The 19,053-nt window shown below is 35.0% G+C and overlaps 1 protein-coding gene across 3 annotated transcripts; it reads right to left on the reverse strand.

The window, feature by feature from the left end:
• Positions 1-1,146: 1,146 nt before the first annotated feature.
• LOC130801929 (ATPase 4, plasma membrane-type) lies at positions 1,147-16,789 on the reverse strand. Of its 3 annotated transcripts, XM_057665878.1 has the most exons (21): positions 16,448-16,789; positions 13,630-13,749; positions 13,408-13,506; positions 11,647-11,784; positions 11,431-11,565; positions 11,169-11,348; positions 8,145-8,351; positions 7,948-8,067; positions 7,748-7,867; positions 7,541-7,663; positions 7,360-7,464; positions 7,096-7,240; positions 6,013-6,177; positions 5,157-5,395; positions 4,833-4,865; positions 4,612-4,693; positions 3,172-3,332; positions 2,651-2,836; positions 2,376-2,558; positions 1,919-2,097; positions 1,147-1,673 (listed from the first exon to the last, which is right to left on the reverse strand). In XM_057665878.1, the coding sequence occupies exons 1-21, from the start codon at positions 16,505-16,507 to the stop codon at positions 1,577-1,579; spliced, it is 2,877 nt and encodes a 958-aa protein (XP_057521861.1). In that variant the 5' UTR covers positions 16,508-16,789; the 3' UTR covers positions 1,147-1,576. The 3 variants fall into 3 exon arrangements, with proteins under 3 accessions (XP_057521861.1, XP_057521862.1, XP_057521863.1); XM_057665879.1 differs by lacking the exons at positions 13,408-13,506; positions 13,630-13,749; positions 16,448-16,789 and adding an exon at positions 12,679-13,358; XM_057665880.1 differs by lacking the exons at positions 11,169-11,348; positions 11,431-11,565; positions 11,647-11,784; ... (1 more) ...; positions 13,630-13,749; positions 16,448-16,789 and adding an exon at positions 8,593-9,516.
• Positions 16,790-19,053: the final 2,264 nt, after the last annotated feature.

Consider the following 19,053-nt stretch of genomic DNA (forward strand, 5'->3'; position numbering starts at 1 on the left):
ACATATCATGTATCATCATTGGTGGATCTATGAGTTTGCTTTTCTTTAGATGATCATGTGTTTGTATTCACACGGTCGTATACAATAGTGATGGCCATGCGGGGCTTACCTGAGGGTCAACTGGAACCGGACCAGCTAGGAACCGAAATTGCTTGAAATCAGTTTGAAGTATGGGCAGTAGTTTACTCCAAAAGCAATTCTGACAAATACCATCAAATTGGGCGAATTAAATCACATGGGTTACAAGAAACAAAACTTCAATGGAACAACCTAAATTCGACATTTGGATTTTGAAATTTAGCCGTTTCTAGCTGTTATAATTTTCTGTATGTATAAGATGATTTTATTCTTTCCATCCTCGTCATCTCGTCTATGACTACTCTCTAATTCTTTTTCTACTTACTCTCTCTAATTACTTTATTTAATTAGTTGGTCATTCTTTTTATTATTACATATATTTAGTCTTAAATCTTTTAATTGTTTCTTTAGTTCTTTATTTATCAAACAATATGTTTTCCTTTATGAAAAACATAGAAAGTTAGTAAGTCATTAGGAGGATCAAACTCTAAAAGGAGAGTATTTCTACTTTGATGGAAACAACACCACCATCTTTTAATAATTATGAGCAAAATTACGCCGAAGGTTGCAATCAAGATTTAGATAGTTTCGAAAAAGAACTTGAAGATGCACTTGAAGATGAAGGAGAAGAGGATAAAGTAACCTCTATTGGATGATTAGATTTCTACAATTATCAACATGATTAAACCACCAAGGTCATGCAAAACATGTTTATTTTCAAAATAATGCTCTATTTAATTATAATTTAAATTGAATTATAAATTGTTTACCTATTGTGAATTTGTAGTATTTGAATATGAATTTATGTTTTTATTTAGAAGAAGTAAAACTTAGTCTGGCGATTCCCTCATAAAATAAAGAGTTATTTCACGAGTGTGAGCTTCTTTTTTGAAAAATAAAATGAACAATCCATGAGTTGTTCAATGCATTTGTCAAATATGTGTAAGTGAAGGAGTCAAACCTTTAGTACAATACACTTTCACCAAAGGTAAATAATTTATTAAATTTTTCAAATAATATTTATATTTTAAAAATTACAAATATTCAAAATTACATTTGTGTACATATATTAGGTGGTGGTACGAAAATTCTCATTACATTTGTCAAGAAAAAAGGAATAACAAAGTTATTGACATTTTGCAAACTCATTACTATTCGTAGCAACTAAACAAGAAATGTAAAAGTTGCTTTACTATCAAAAATTAATCAAAAACAACTTGCTTAATGCTACAAAAGTAATATTGTGTATGTTCGAGTGCTTCCCATCTTGCCTAAGTGAAAGGCTAAATATGAGTGGTTTGTGTTCGTGTTCGTGTTCCTTATGACAGTGAAATTACTACCTGTCGCTCGTGACAATTGTGCATATGGTAAGCGTATTTCAGACACAGATGATAAATTTAAGCTAGTACAGACGGGTTTAGCTGTTATAGGCTATGCCTATTTGTAATTCTGAATCTGATCCAGTCATACTAGATTATGTACAACAGACTATTACAATTTACACGGTGTATGCTTGTTGGATTGCACCAATATCAAGACCTTTCAGCTTTATCACCGACTCTACATGTCCTTTTAGAGTATGCAGCTCCCGAAGCCTGATAGACCAAGGATAAAACCATCAGTCTCGTATGAACTCTTTGTAATTAGAACGAGAAAAAGATAGATGCACGATTTAATCAGCAGAGTACAAAAGTATATCCTCATAATATGAATTTGAAGCTCGCTTCTAGGAGAGCCGTGAGCAACAGTCGTTTTAGTTGCCAATTAGGATTTTACTTTATTTGACTCTGCCCACTATTAATCTACACTTAAAATATCAGAGAAAAGAATTAGGTTGTACCTTGCAATTTCAGCTCTTCTCTTTGCCTCTTCAGCCATTTGGTTAAGCTCTGAAACATGGCTTCGGTCAGTAAACATCTTAGTTTCAGGTGGATGCAGCCCATGGAGCGTCCTCTGAGCATGAGCCCATTTGAGTTCTCTGGCTTCTTTACCGAAGTCTTTTTGTCTTGTGAAGGCAATCTGGAAAATCAACCTTTATGATTAGATTCTCTTTTTTTTGTTGGAGGTGGAAGTGTTAAATTAGACTAGTCTTATTGTAAATGTCAGAATATTAACGGGAAAACACAAGGTGCATACGCTTTATAAGTCAATAAGATATATACCATCCCAAAATCATATGGCAATGGGAAAAGGGATTCCAATAACTTATAAAGTGTGCACACCATCTTCAATTTGTTGATGTGAGATAGACAGAAAGTTCCCAAAAAAATTAGGTCTGAGATTGATTGCTATCTTACTCTCTGCTCAATGAGAAGATCCCATGCCTTTCCGGTAAGAGCATACCGAACAATGAATTTGATAATATCAAGGGGGAAATAGATGACAAGGTTGTAAAGCCAAATTACACCAGCCCAACCCCATCCAATTCCTTCTATGGCAGCAAAACTCCAATTCGCATATACAGCAATCAGAGTCGCAATCTGTGCAGAGCAACATTATTTCATTAAGGATAAGGAAAGCAGCTATATTGTAAAAACTCGAGCATTCAAACATAAAAAAGAGGCTTAATTACCAGTTGAGCAACAATAAAAGCAGTCACCAACAGAAGACCTGGGCGCTCAACAAAAGACCAGCTTCTGGAGCGAGTAACAAAAATCAGCGCTTGACTAATGATGCTTACTTGCAGATATATGGCTGAGGCCAGCTTCCTGAAGTCATCATGAGCTGTTTTTTCAAGTGTTGACACTTTGAATGTGCGCTGCATATAACAAGTATATGCACAAAACAAAAGTATGTCAACCAAAAAATTTGTTCAACAATAAATATGCAACATAAAGATATATCCCATAGTTTGTGGACAATGATCTATATTGTAAAAACACTACTGATAACAGTATTTCTTAGTGAAAACTGTTTGGTCAACAACCAAGCACCAATAAATCTTTCACAAGTGTATATTAGACAAGAACCAAAGATCATGATTGTGTATGTCAAAGCAGATTATATTTGCTAGAAAAATTTATTGGACAATTATTATAGTAACTCATCAAATAAGTAAATAAGATAAATTTGTCTCACTGGATAGAGTCTTACAGGAAAAAAATCTGTTTTATATGCAGCCCAGAAGAAAATGACGGTCATCATCGCTAAGTAGCTACCAAGAACAATTCCTATGGTAAATATCTCTGACAACTTCCAACTGTCTGGCTGGGGGGAAGGTTTAACTCGATCTTTTGATATTGTCATGATTGTACCTGAAAATTCAAAAAAGATAAAGTGATATATCATTATTCAATCTGGTTGAGAATGGATAGCTAGTATTATCCATGGCCATGGCATAGAATTTCGGTAGGAAAAGATGGAACCAGTTTAAAAAAATTACAAAAACCTGTTAATACCTATCAGGCTATCATTATAAGGTTGGGGGAACTGAGGGGCAGGGCATTAAGACGTGAGAGTAAAACAAATCAAAATTTCGGTAGTAAGACTGTATGAGTTGTCTGTTACATCCCTAAAGCTATCTAAATAACCAAAAGTTTCACCACAAGTAGGTATTTTTACTCACTTCTAGAATGAAAAGCAAAATACAAAATTTCTTGTCCATTTACACAAGACAATCTCTACTTTTGAGAATGAATCGCAGCACTGAACCATATGAAGTATGCATAATGATTATGTATAGTCCTAACTGAAGCTTCTACTACTGAAGACAGGTTATGAGGATAAGAGAACCTTTTTGAGGTTCAGGAAGACAAAATGTGATTAATCCCTCCACCCCGTACTAAATCACATTCTTCGATTTTAGAATTTTTCACAAAAAACTTGCCCCCTCTTTTTTAAATCTTCTTTTGTCTACGTATCCACCCACCCCTTTTTCTCCCCGCTTTTCATTCTCCTCAATCTAGGTGAACATAGGAGATGCTACTTTCATTAAAGAAACTGAGGCAGCAACATAGAATTACATTGAAACAAAATAACTACAATAACTAGGTTGGAATTACAATTGAAATTCAGCTTTAGAGTCATTCACCCACTCCATACTCGAGCCATCATAAACTGGTAAAAATTGGATCAATGGCAAAACATTTTTTAGTCAAAACTTGAAGATTTTATATTGTTGTCTTGAGTCTAATGCAAATATACATCTTATAAATTTTGCACTACTTGAACATGTGCATTTTGTGGAATTTGCATTGATTGTGTACAATACCCGGAACATAAATAATGCTGGAGAGCGAGATGTAAAGAGTAGAAATTATATTTCCTAAAATGAACATTTTTTTTTTCTGACAGAAAAGATCAGCAACGTATTAAATACTGAAGAGAAGTATTGAAATCAATTCTTTTTCTTCTGCAGTGTACCGTATAACATCATTTCATTTTATCTCAAGATTCCAAAGATTCAACATAAAACTTTATCCCAAGAATAATGAAATGGGAATCATGAAGGTCCATGTAGCGATATTAACAGTCACGAAGAACATAATTTTGACAGAAGCAAATTCAAAAGAAAGTAAAGGAAGAAGTACTAACCATCATTGAGGATGGCAATGATTAGCACCATGAAGGGTGGAAAGTCAAACTGCCATATGAGAGCCAGTAGCATAAACCCCAACTAGAAAACAAACTCAAAGAGTACATAAATGAGATAACATGGAACACTCATTGCTGATGCTATACTGAAAACAAAAAACAAAAAAAAAAGACAAAACATACCAAAAAGTGGAACGAACAAAACATAACAAAAGGCTTACCACAATACGAATGGTTATAGAAACTGCATATATCTGCAAAAATTGGCAAGCATATTAGTATGACATCAAAACACATGAATCTCAATATACTAGTAATAAAAGATATAACCCATTCACATGTCAATAAAAAGAAAGATAACCCATTCGAGGTAAACTGGAAAGTTAATAAGAAATTGCACTTTAAAAGTGTAGGCACTGATATTTAGTTCATTATTGTATTCGACGTTTGTAATTTGCTTGCATGTTGCTAGGATCCAACTATGTAAGCTCTTTGGTTAGAGCAAGAAGTAAGGTGCCAATATATTTTCAAGAAGGTAGGCTTACAGTGTAATTCTTCATCCTCTGGAAGATTGCTCTACTTGTCAAGACAGCACTTATGATAACACTAAGCCCAGGTTCGGTCAAGACAATGTCAGAAGCACTACGAGCTGCATCAGTTGCATCAGCAACAGCTATTCCGATGTCAGCTTTTTTGAGGGCAGGAGCATCATTAACTCCATCACCGGTCATTCCACATATATGCTTTAGTGCTTGCAAACGTTTCACAATCTCATATTTATGTTCTGCAGAAAACGATGTAGGTATCTGTAAGGAGAAATGCCTCAAATACAAGAACGGAAAAAAAAAACAGACTTTTCTTAAAATTTCCTTTTCTTTAGTTACACTCTTCTCTCCAGCTTACAAGTCGCCAGTCGGTTGCAGTTTCTCTCAGAAAAAAAAAGCTTTGTGGTTTTGGCATCATTGGAATTTCTGATCTTTTGATTTTCTACAATAAAGAGAATAATTTTTTATTTCTTGCCTAAGGCAGTTAACAACAGTCAACAGCTCCAATGTTGCAAAATGCCATCGAGTGGCTCCACCCTAGCCGAGCCCAAAAGGTAGGATATATGCAAACTTACCCTTGTAACAACAAATAGGTTGTTTTTGTGTTTGACTCTTGACTGTCTAAACCAACTAACACAAAGAAGAAAACTCTAATTCTTCTTTCTAGTTACCAGCAGATATCGTACAAGAGAATATATCAAAATTGACTCACACTTATGATGCCGATTCAATCAATTGTTAGCATACAAGATCAATAAAAATGATACTAACAAAGATTGTGTTCCAAATACAGAAGCATGGTTCTCCATATTTGGGATGTCATCATTGGATGGCAGTGCAGCAAGGCTAAACATACCAGGAAAAACACCAGCAAAGCCATCAGCTTTCTCAATTAGCTCATCAACAGGTAGAGCAGCAAGAGATTCATCCTTGTCCTGTCCAAGCAATGCTGCTGCAGGATACATATTGGTACCCATCCCCAATCGACGCCCCGTTTCCATGGCGATTGCCAATTGGTCACCTAGCATAGTCTAGAATTGATCAATATATGATGAAAAATAGCCTGAATCCAAACGATATAAATTCTTCCTGTTTGGCCATGCAGGTGTGCTCGTATAATAATGATGATAGTTACCAGTAGTCCAGCGACCATCACTATCATGCTTGTATGGAACTTTTCTCAGATTAGTAAGAACACAACTTAAAATGCGGAAGGAAAGCAAAAGAACACAAGAATTTGAAGTTTATATGGGTTTTTCATTGTTGTATGTAGTGATGGCCACGGGGCAGGCTACCCGGAACCAAACCGAACCGGTCTCAAACCTCCGAAGAACCGCCCCGGAACTAGAACCGTATGCGATAGGTTCTGATTCGGCCAGAACCGCAAACCGTTAAGGTTCAAAAAATACTCATGATGAACCCGTGGAACCATTGACAGGAATTGGCCGGCGAGACCGCGAACCGGGTTACCCGGACGTACCTTTGTTGATTATTTTAACTAAGTTTAAACCAAAACATTATTCGCAAATATTTTAGTATCAATTGACAAGCAATGAATTTCCATGATAATCAACAAAGGTACGTCTACATGATTATTGTACTTTATATGATTTTTTATATTTATATTTAAAGCAAAAAAACAATTGACCCGATAGTCCGACTCGTCCAACCCGGGAGTTGAATCGATAAGAATCGCCTCCTGAACCGGAAAGGAACCGTCTGGAACCGAAACCCAAAAGTCCAAATTAGGTTTCAGTTTTTTGGAACCGAAACCGAATCGACCCAACCTGGACCGTGGACATCACTAGTATATAACCAAAAGGTGAATTTTTAGCGAGTTTCTTATTGGTGACAGGCTCACAGTATCTAAGAGAAGAGTAATGGTGATTTGTATAAAAAAAGAGCAAAGCATAACTCAGATACCAAAAATGAAACGCACCGGTAATCATTTTCACATTCACGCCAAGGTCAAGTGCCCTTCTTATGGTGTCTGCACTATCATGTCGAGGTGGGTCAAAAAGAGGTAAAAGGCCGATAAACTGCCATGGACCTCCAGGACTTTCTTTTTTACCATTCGGAACCTCCTAAAGAAACATTTTACACATATACCTCAGTATATATTCAACATTCTAAACAGCATAAGATGGAAGAAAAGGTAATTAACAGAAGAGGCAACAGACTTAAGCAGAGAAGCAAGCATTACCTGATATGCCACAGCAAGAGATCTTAATCCTCGTTCTGCATACTTAGCTATCACCGCATGAACTCTGCGTTCTAGCTCCGATTTATTATGGGCAAGATTCAAGATCTAGTAACGATTCAATGTATGAATACAAATGCACCAACTTCATCTTAAATGGGGGAAAATTAAGATTTGAAAATACCTGCTCTGGTGCACCTTTGCTAACTCTGTGCATTTTTCCATCACTGTCAATGTATGTCAGAGCTGTTCGCTTATCATTTGGATTAAAAGGAAGGAAGTGAACTTCTTGAATGCCTGCCCGGGCCTTTTGATAGGATGAAGAGAAGGTGAGAGCAATACAAGGTGAAATCATCAAAGCCTCAAGGAAGATTTATATTGCAAGAATTACCTCCTTAGGATCAGCCAGCGTCCCGACTATAGCAGCATCAATTGCATCTTGGTTCTCAATTCGAGAAGCTCGGGCTGCCATTAGCACCACTGTATCTGCATTGATTCCTTTGACAAAAACCTACAAGAAATTTCAAGTATAAATGAGGCACATCTTGTGGCTAGAGGAAATATAGAGTTCAAAGAACAGAAAATCAAAACCTCCACAAGGTTTTTGTCAACAGTCAGCTTATTCAATGTCAGAGTTCCAGTTTTGTCACTGCAAAGCACATCCATCCCGGCCATTTCCTCTATGGCTGTCATTCTCTTTGTGATTGCACCCTGAGAGGTATAGATCAGTATGTCAACAAAAATAATACCACCAGTATGAAAGAGCATCAAAAGCTATAGTTACGAACCTGTTGAGATAACCTATGGGAACCTATAGCCATAGTAACCGACAAAACTGTTGGCATGGCGATGGGTATTCCACCAATGAGAAGCACCAATAGGTTATCAATTCCTACTCGATATTGACGGTGCTGAATTGGGTACATAACTATGATCTCTATGAGCATTCCCACCGCAATAGAGCAAATACAGAAGTTTCCTATAGCAGTCAAGACCTATAGCAAAAAAGTTAAATGTTCTTCAATATGAAATTAAAACTGAAAAACTGATCTTTTTATGAAGGGTATATAAAGAGGCCAGCAATTGACCCTCAACTATAGAAGTAAAGAAGCACAACATAAAACAAATAAGCAGAAAAAAATTATACACAAGAAAGTCCATCACAAACAGTAAGCTTTGTAAACAACTTCTCACAACAAATGTGAAATGAGCAAGAGTCAATCACCCATTCCTTACCATAATCATCTTCTCCATCCATAAGAAGTGCTCTATAATCCTCATACTCATTCAATAAAGCCTAGATCAACCTTTCTTTGGTCTCAACATCCCTTCTTCCACCATCTTTCAAACTTCCCATCAACCTGAGATCTTCTTTCATCTCTTTGCACATCATTTAAATGTGACCCTTCTCCTTACAATAATATCACTACTTGTTACTATAATTACTCCTCCCTTGAGACTTACTTTTTAGTAACTTTTCTTCTTAGCTCTTCCTCTACTAGATCCCTCACCATAGATCTTCTCCAACGCTCTTCTTCTCTTCTCCCTCACATCTCACCGTAAATCTATTATTCTCTCTCAGCACCGCCAATGCTTGATCAACAACGATAGACTCCCTATCGATGACCAAAGTTTGAACTATATTTCTATAGCTCTTAGAAAGAGAACTCAAAAGAAGTAAAATTTGAACAATAAACAAACAAGTTGGTTGAAATTTTTGTGTGATCTTTCATACATTTATTTTTTTTCTCTTTCATGAATTGATACAACAAAGTTTGTAGGTGAGAGACTTTAAAGCATACATGACTTGAAGCTTCTCCAATAACACACATAATCTGTCTCCATCAAGTAGTTATACTTGATTGCAGGTGTAATGGCAAGTCGGATATTGCTCACAAACCTCTTCTTTACAGATGTCGATTTCTCCTTCTCCATAGAGTTGGCTTTGTCTTCTCAATGCCTTGTTGAACAACTATGTCCTCAAAGGAATTTCCCCCACCGAAAAAGTTCACTTTGCTATCAAAAAGTGGAATATGAAACTTTATCCCTTTACACACTTTCTTTATTCACCAAAACAAAACTTTCACTCTCTCAATACACCCAAGAATCACCCATGCTCTAATAACAATTGAAATGAAAGGATTTAGACATCAACACCATGGAAAATAAAATGAAAGAAAAATTAAGAAAATAGAACATAACAACTGAGTAATCAAACAAACCAAGCAAGAACACAAGTTGTAATCGTGTCTTAGACATCTCCCCCTCAAATAAGAATGTATTTCATTAATTATCAATAATACATTAATAAATAGCACTCACAAAGCTTAAACTCACTCTTTAGAGCTCAAAATTTCCCCCTTTAATGGGATTCACTCGCTAATATATGAAAGACACATAAAGGTTCTCCAAAACCCTATTTCTCCCTATGTATTAGCCAACACCTTAACCTAATACTAAGTTAAACCCTTTATATAGCCCACCAAATCCATAAAAAATCCCTAGCAAAAGGACATGATGTGTCCTAAAAACTACACAACCAATAGAAACACAACAATGGCCCGGCACTCGAACTCGAATGAGCAAGGGTTTTGAGAAGGGTTAGATCTTGGCTACTAGAAAACTTCTTATAGTGACAGGCATGATTACCCCACTCTTTTCCTTAAACAAGGACCTAAGGCCAAACCTCAAGTGCTCATTCCCTAATGGATACTTATCATCTCCCTTTAATGTGCATGTCATGATTTGAATTATTAGGTTATCAAAGCCACCTCCTACACTTGGTAGTTTGGTACTTGGCATAACAAAATTTCCTAGTAACCATTTATTAGTACACCAGCACAATAAGATGACACAATTACTAAATCTTGAGCATTATCTAAATTAAGAGTAAATTTCTAATGGAAGAACAAAGCTAGGAAAAGAAAGTGGATGAATGTTTATATTATGTGTCCAATCCAATAGAGTAAGAGATTCATAGTTACATAATTTTGGATTATAATAGACCGTAAAATAATGACTCATTACATCATATGCATTTCTTATATAATTAAACTTGCAAATGATGTTTGGAATCAAAAGCCAGTAGGAAACATCCTCTTTTCTATCACATGGATAAGACTGCGTATATTCAACCTTCAACCCTGCTTAGGCAACATCCTTTAATGGTAATGGATAATGTAACATTGTGATACAGAAATTTTGTTCTATGTCACTAACAGATACGGAAAAATATTAACAATACATGGAATCTAAAAATGACAAAATTACATTATAAGTTTTCAATTGTAAAAGACTTCTTACTAAGTTTCTTTCTCAAGTCCTTAAACTAAAATAAGGTTACTTAGTCCTTTGGACGTAAAGGTGTAATGCCCTTATAACAATTTTGAAAGTTTTCATCAGCAAGTGAAAAATACTCCTAAATGTTTTATTTTCTTATAAACAAAGTATGTTATATTTTCATAAACACATGGTTTAAAAGTTAGAAAATTGAAATAAAAGAAATCCAATTTGTATTTCTAGGACAGCAATGATGTATACAAGACATCACTTAAAATTAACTTATCACCATTGACTGTAGCCGATTTTAGCCAGTTAAAGCACAGTTGCACACGTTCACACCTTCTTAACTCTTTTAGAGAAGAGATTCATGTTTATTTGTTTTTTATACAAGGCGGAATATCCTCCCTACCATGTTTATTTCTGTTCATCTATCCTCCCCCTTTTTTCTTTTGTTTATGTTGACTCATTTGAGCACAAGTCTACGGACAAAATTAATCGACTCCTTCAAGTACTCCACTTAAACAACTCACCTTCTGGAAGTGCCCAGTTTGGTTTGTGGAATCTACAAGATGAGCAGCCTTGCCAAAGAATGTATGCACACCCGTTGCAATGACCACGGCTTCAATCTCTCCTTGTTTGCATGTAGAGCCTGAATAGACACCATCACCGGGGTGTTTGGTCACAGGTAGTGACTCACCAGTCAGTGCAGACTGCACTTCAAAGGAAAGAATGACAGAAATTTTAAGAAGATGATATTCCTTAGAATCACTAAAATAGGTCAGTCTCAAATACCTGATCAATCTTTAAGGGATCACCCTCCAAGAGACGAGCATCAGCAGGGATTATGTCACCAAGTTTAATAGAAATGATATCACCTGGAACAAGAGTAGCCGCATCCTGCTCACTCCACTTTCCATCACGAAGTACCTGGATGTTTAAGAGTTAAGATTCATCATCATAGAAGTCACCACAGAATCGCATGATGATCTAAAATAATTACATAAATACCTTAGATTTGGGAGCAAGACGGGCCATCAGAGCTGCCGCAGCATTACCAGCATTTGTCTCTTCTATATAGCTAATTGTTGAATTGATGAGCAAGAGAGTAATAATCCCAATGAAATCCTGCCAATCAGGAGATTTCCCCTGCAAAATCACAGTAAGCAATAACTACGGTGAATAAACATTTTCCCTAACTCCCTCTATTCTTCTTCAACTGGCTCAACTTGGTTGCCTGTCACTTTTGAGAATGAAATTTCATAAACACTTGTTTTTGAAATGAAAGAATTTTGGAACTTACCAAGGTGAATAAGAAGAAAGAAGCAAGAAAAATACAACAATCAAGCAAAACACCAAACAGGCAAGAACACATATTGTAGTGGTGTTTTGGACACCTTCCCCTCAAATAAGAATCATTATATATTCAACAAGAAAAATCACTCACCAAGCTTGAACTCATTCTCTAGCATTCAAAGTTTCCTCCTTTAGTGGAGTTCACTCACTAATACGTGAAAGACATTCAAAGCCTCTCCAAAACCCTATTTCTCTCTATGTATTAGCCACCACAATACCTATTTATAAACACTTGTTTTTGAAATGAAAGGATTTGGAACTTACCAAGGTGAATAAGAAGAAAGAAGCAAGAAAAATACAACAATCAAGCAAAACACCAAACAGGCAAGAACACATATTGTAGTGGTGTTTTGGACACCTTCCCCTCAAATAAGAATCATTATATATTCAACAAGAAAAATCACTCACCAAGCTTGAACTCACTCTCTAGCATTCAAAGTTTCCTCCTTTAGTGGAGTTCACTCACTAATACGTGAAAGACATTCAAAGCCTCTCCAAAACCCTATTTCTCTCTATGTATTAGCCACCACAATACCTATTTACTGATTTTGGCTTCTAAAATAGCCCACAAAATCAGTCTAGGAATGTTCCCCAAAGGACAATACATGTCCCATAAAAATCAGGAATTAGAAAAACATGACAGATTGGGCCTGCACTGCTCGAATGAGCAAGCTATCTGCTTGTTACCTGTTCTGCACCCTACCGATGCTGCTGCTGCACTTGGTCGAGGCAACCCCACTTCACCCTTCCTCTTGCCTCACACAAAGACCCAAATCGCAAGTGCTCATGCCCTATTGCAATCCCATCATTTCCCTCTAATATGCATGCCGTTGAATGAGCTATCACCCTCAACACTCGGTGATTTGGCTTTGCAATAACATTTATGTAAAGTATACTTGGCAGCTGAAGACAGAGCTCAAGCAATCATAGTCTCAATCACTTGCTTTATACATTTGGTTAGTAGTCCATTATATTATCTTTCGCATAACCAAGGACAACTTTCAACAACACAGCAGAAAATACAAAAGGTTCGCTGTTATGAAGATAGACTCAAAGAAGATGGCCCTACTACGACCCAGATGAAGGTAGATGTAACGAAGAATGAATAATTTAGCAAATTACATATGGAAAATGGCCAGTTAATTAATGACATGCCAAAATATAAATATTGCTTATAAGAGACAGACTATAGAGAGCTAAATGTTACCGAATTAGGAACCACATAACATAACAAATTTATAAGAACAACCATACCTTATCACTAATCATTACTAATCTATTGAAAAGATTAAAAAATCTTCTGAAGTTCAAGACACTCTTAAAATCACATCCAGATACTGATAAAATAATTTCCACGAGGAAGGGAGCATTGTCTAATAATACTAAGCACGCTAATTGGAGTGCAAGAGGGCTTACTCCTCCATTAGCAAGAGCTATAGCCATGATTGCTGCAGCTTCCATCACCCATGAAAGAGGGTTATGCATGAACCCCAGGAACTTCAGAAACTTGCTTTCCTGCAATAAGTAGTCCCAAATGAATGAAACAAAAGTTATATTAAAAGTGATCACAAAGTTGCAACCCCTATACCACAGTTCTAAAGTGTGACTACTAGGTAAGAATTGTGAAACATAAACCACCTCCTTCTCTTCAAGCTTGTTGGGTCCGAAAATTCGAAGTCTTTCTTCAGCATCCGCAGATGTCAAGCCCTCTCTATTACACCTTAATTGTTCAAATACCTCTTCTAAAGAAACATTCTCCTGTAATTACATTCACATCAATGTACAATATTAGCTAATAACAAAACTACTAGTCCCAAGGTCAAAAAATTTCAGCTGATTACACGTATATGCTTCATATTTCTACACAATATGTGAATATAATATCACCTAACTCACAAACATGCTCAAGCAATGGGATGTTATGGATGTCAAGGAACCAACTCAACCAAAAGCTTACGTTAGGCCCCCAGATATGTTATATACTTTAACATGCCCCCTCACACGAGAGCCCATTGGGCTAGAAGTGTGAATGTGCATAGGCGCTGAATATTCCACTTTAAATGAGGGTGGTTGAGATTCAAACCCGTGACCTCTTGTCATGTTAGCTTCTGATACCATGTCAAGGAACCAACTCAACCGAAAGCTTCAGCAAATGGTTGAGACCCCAAGATATGTTATATACTTTAACAATGAGAAACATATCGATATAAGAACTCACAAAAAAAAAAAAAAACAAAATGGCGAAGAGGTGGATGAAGGTTGCGGTGGTTGAAGGGTCCAAACGCAGCCTAGCTGCTGACCACGGGCTGCACAACGCCAATATGGTGGCCTCTTCACTGGTTTAGTACCCCAGTGTCTTAGTTTTTCCCAAAGGTAGGACCCAAGAGGGTCAGCGGAGGGGGCATGAGCTCATACTTTGCCATGGGCGCCGGGTGGCCGATAACGCCCTTGGCCGTGTCACTATGCCAGGAAGTAGAGAAAAGATCCTCTGATAGAAAACTATTCAGTGATAGAAAGTTTATTCTTTGATCGAAAAGTATTTAATGATAAAAGGTTCATTCTTTGGTAGAAAGCTTACGCGTTGATAGAACGTTTACTCTTTGATAGAATAATTACTCATTGATAGAACATCTACTTATTGATAGAATAGTTTATGCTAGTGAGAAGTGTGCCTAAGTTAAGTTACCTCAAGGCTATTACGGACTATGATCACACTTACCTTAAGATAGACAAGCTCTATAAGGTCATGTGTTAGGTATTCTGTTAATGCCTTGGTCGAGTTAAACTATGCGTGTTTTGCAAGAGTTTGTGTTTGAAAAGAGGAGCGTGAAGACCTGCATTCTACCCAAGAGCACATGGTTCGGGTTGGAAAGCACATAATGAAATTAAGTATAAGTGGCCAATAAACGGTTACTATCTGTGCTTGCGTTTTATGAAATCATCTTATGTTGTTTTATGATATAATGCTATCTAGTAGTTGGCCTTATTATATTTGATGCTAGTTACTGACCTGTATGTGTTTGTGTTTATGTTTGTTTGTTGATGACTTTCTATGATTGTCCTGCTATGACACATTGGCCTTTGGTCTAATGTCGAGCAGCAGGGGGATCATAGACAAGCGTAGCAGGTACTGGAGCTTCTTTTGCATTGCATTGCATTGCATTGGGAAGAGTGATGAGAGCGAAGCATACCCTGTGTCATACCGCTATCTTTCGATTTTGTAGTTTTTGTTATCTTTTGTAAACCTTGGTTGTATATGTTTTGTTATGAGGCCTTGCGTCCTCCCTCGCATATTTGTATTTCCGCTGCGTAGTTTATAACTCTGTATGGTTTTGAGGAGTTAAGTCTTTTTAAAACGCAAACGTCGACACTGGAACCACGATCCATGCTTGGCATGTTGATTTGAGAAGTCGGCGACGAATTATTCCGCCGTGACATAGCTTTGATAGGCCGTTGGTGCCTTTACTTTAATTAGTTTCTGAATTAACTTTTGTTTTTCTACAAAGGCGCACAGTTTTAAGGCAGATGCTGCCAAAATTTCCACTCACCTTTTTAAAGTTAATATTTAACGTTTATCTAAATTTTTTTCCTTTTCTTTTATATAACACCCAAATTTCCTCCCGTCCTTTACAGTTTTGATTTCGTTAAGGGGTCGGAAATTCAGGGGACAAAATTGTTAAATAAGTAATCTTAGCAGAAATTTAGAAATTATGCAAACCAAAGCAGACGCAGAAAATTTGGGAAAGCTCTTGAATTTACAAATACAATAAAAACCTAACAAACTAATCATGAAACAATACAAAAACATAAAACTCACAAAAATAGATAGAAAATCTTTATCCAAATACTTTAAATGTTGAATCCAGAAACTAAAACCAGAAAACTAGAAAAAAAAATATAGCAAGAACTACATTCAGAAAACATAAAGTTTTCACTCAAAATCATAATCATGAAAAAGGAAACTGAAGCAATATAAACTTACAAACAGTATTAAAAATTAATCCTTAATAGAATAAAGTATGGTCTCATAATTGGTAATTAAGCCATAAACAGGTTAAAACGTGAAGTTATAACAGGCAATAAAACTAAACAGGGTACAATATGTATCATAGTGACATGCGTATAGGAGTAAAAACTAAATACATGGGTGCAGAAATTAGAAAAAAAATCATGAGAAGTTGAACAGAGCAACAAAAACTCAGATGCTGAATTCATCAACACTGTAGGAGTTTATCACAATCATTATGCCCAGGAAATAAATTCGTGAAAATATCACAACTAAGAATTTAAAATCATAAAACAACAAGATCCCACAAGTAATAAGACAAAAGAGAAAAAAACCCAGAATAGTAAAGGAGAAGTCAAGCAAAAAAAAACGGCACCCAAGATTTTAAACAACTGTTCAAGAATCAAAAAGGTGATTATGGAAGAAGAGGAAGAGAGATAATGATAATACCAAGTCTACAGCTTCCTTTAAAATAGCTTCCATTGAATCCTTGGGGTTGGAGTCACCCATTATTCAACAGTTTTGAAAGAGGTAGAAACAAAGATCAGAAGATGAAAAATCAAGAATAGTTATAAGCAGAGGAGAAGACTCTGGAGAAAAGTAGTAGTAGGCAAAAAAAAGGAGTGCAATATGTTTGGTGTATAAAGGTAGGAAGATAATGGAATCCATACACACATTTTGATTATTGATTCATGCTGTTTTTACAACACAGAGGAGGGAGGAATGAGGAGGTATTGTTTAGATGATTCTACACTGTGACTGTGAGTAGACTATAATAATAATCAGTTTGTCGTAGCGTGAGAAAATTGGATAAACGTCAAGAAATACGAGAAAGAAATAGGAGTACATATTTGAAGTTGTACTTGGCAGGTACAACTTCTCTCTCACTGTCACAGACACTTACGGCCCGTTTGGTACATGGTATTAAAGGGCGGTAATGGTAATAAAATTAAGTAATGAAAATTTTGGTTGTTTGGATGCCTTCAATGATAATGGATGGTAATAAAATAAGGTAATGAAATTACCAAAAAGGGTCATTTTCATTACCATCAAACAACATGGTATTAGGCGGTAATGGTAATGAAGTATTACTGTGGTAATAAAATAAGGTAATGTTGTTTCGAGCTGAAGAAAAAAAATAATGAAGAAAAAAAAAAGGTAATGTATGTAATTATCCAAAAAATATTATTATTAAAAAAGAATCATTAGATAGAATAATTTAGATACAATAATGCTTTTAAATACAAATATACAATAATGAAACTAAGAGTCATTATCATTTTTTATTACTAACAACCAAATGCAATCAATGGAATATTATCTTCCATTACCATTCTTTAGTCATGCACACCAAACAAAAGAATCTTCATTACCAATTCTCATATCCATTCCTTCATTACTATTACCATTACAACATTTCATTCCTATTACTTCATTACCATCAATCAAACGGTCTCACTCTCTTAAATCTTCTCCTAGTATGCTAATTTTTTATTTGTTCATTTTAATTTTTTTTTTATTTTAGGAAAGAAAAAATTTAAATTGATTTTAAAGTATATATTTAAAATAAAATATATTTATGTAGGATGTTGTTAGATTCGTCTTAATGCAAAGAATTTCAAAATATACTTTTTATAATTTTTTATAATGCGCACTTAGAGATATTAAGGCTTAAAATTTGCTTTAAAATGCATACAAAAGGTAAAGTAGATAAATAAAAAGAAACAAAGAGAGTAATACTTTTTAGTTTCTGTTTAATGTTTCTAGTTTTTATTTTAGGGTAAATTGATAAAAGTTAACTTAATTTGCTCGATCAACTGAAAATAAACTCAATTATTGATTATTTTAAATTAACTTACTTATCGGTATAATTGCTGAAAATAAACTCAACTATTATTTATTCTTAATTGTTTGATCACAGCTTTGAAAATGGCTATAAACAATATGTGGATTTATTTTTACCAACTATATTTAATATGAGGGTTTATTTAATATTTTTATAATGGTCTATGGTGTCACTTGTTTCACATTAACTTTGTTTTAAAATTTTTTGATCCGTATATTCATTCCAATATGTATATTTTTAATGTTTATATTCCCCGCTTTTTCTCATTAACTTCATTATTCAACAAAATAATATTTTCACCATTTGAAAGATTTAATTTTTTCTTAATTTTTGTAAATATTCCTAATGAGTACATCAAATAGAAATGAAGGACATAATAGATACTTCCTCTAACTTTTTTATAGTTGCACCCAAGTAAAAGTGACATGTTAATTGAAAATTTCAATACTATCCTTGCTTATAATTGCATCAGAGGCTAATGATGCAATCATGCAAGTAATAGAAACTTGTCAAATAAAAAGAATGGTGCAACTAAAAAAACGAACAAAGTATAATTTAGTAAATATATTGATGGCAAAAGTATTTCACTATTGATGCAATACAAACTATCACTATTTGAGGATTGTATCCAAAAGTTATTGTTTACATACATATCTTACTACTTTATATTCATATATTTATTCATCAGTTTATAATATATTAATATATTATATTATAACACTTTCCCTTGAAGGGATATCCATAAATACTAGAAAAAAGAGTATAATTTAATATACTAATTTTTCCTCATTAAAATCTTGCCAAGAAAAATCTAGTCGAATAAATAACTAATTGGGCGAAGAAAAAAGAGTAAAAATTATGTAGGTCTCCCATCAATATTGGTGTAGGTTCCAAAAATGGCACATACAGTTCAACTTTAAAAGCTCTTGAAATTTTCTTGTTGGTCTCTTTAGTGAATAAATCATCAAAAATTGTTCATGATTTGATTTGTGTGACATAGATTTTTCCTTTGTTCATAAAATCATGCGTAAAGAAGAATATTGGATCAATATATTTTATTCTGTCGCCTTTGATGTAACCTTTATGATTTGTGAGAAGTAGTGTTATCTTCATGAATACTGGTTGGAACTTCTTCATGTGTTTTAATACCATTTCTTGTAGTATATGATGGAGTAATGATCTCAACCAAATGTTTTATCTACTAGCTTAT

This window comes from Amaranthus tricolor, chromosome 15 (assembly GCF_026212465.1).
Source record: "Amaranthus tricolor cultivar Red isolate AtriRed21 chromosome 15, ASM2621246v1, whole genome shotgun sequence".
Classification (NCBI taxonomy): Eukaryota; Viridiplantae; Streptophyta; class Magnoliopsida; order Caryophyllales; family Amaranthaceae; genus Amaranthus; species Amaranthus tricolor.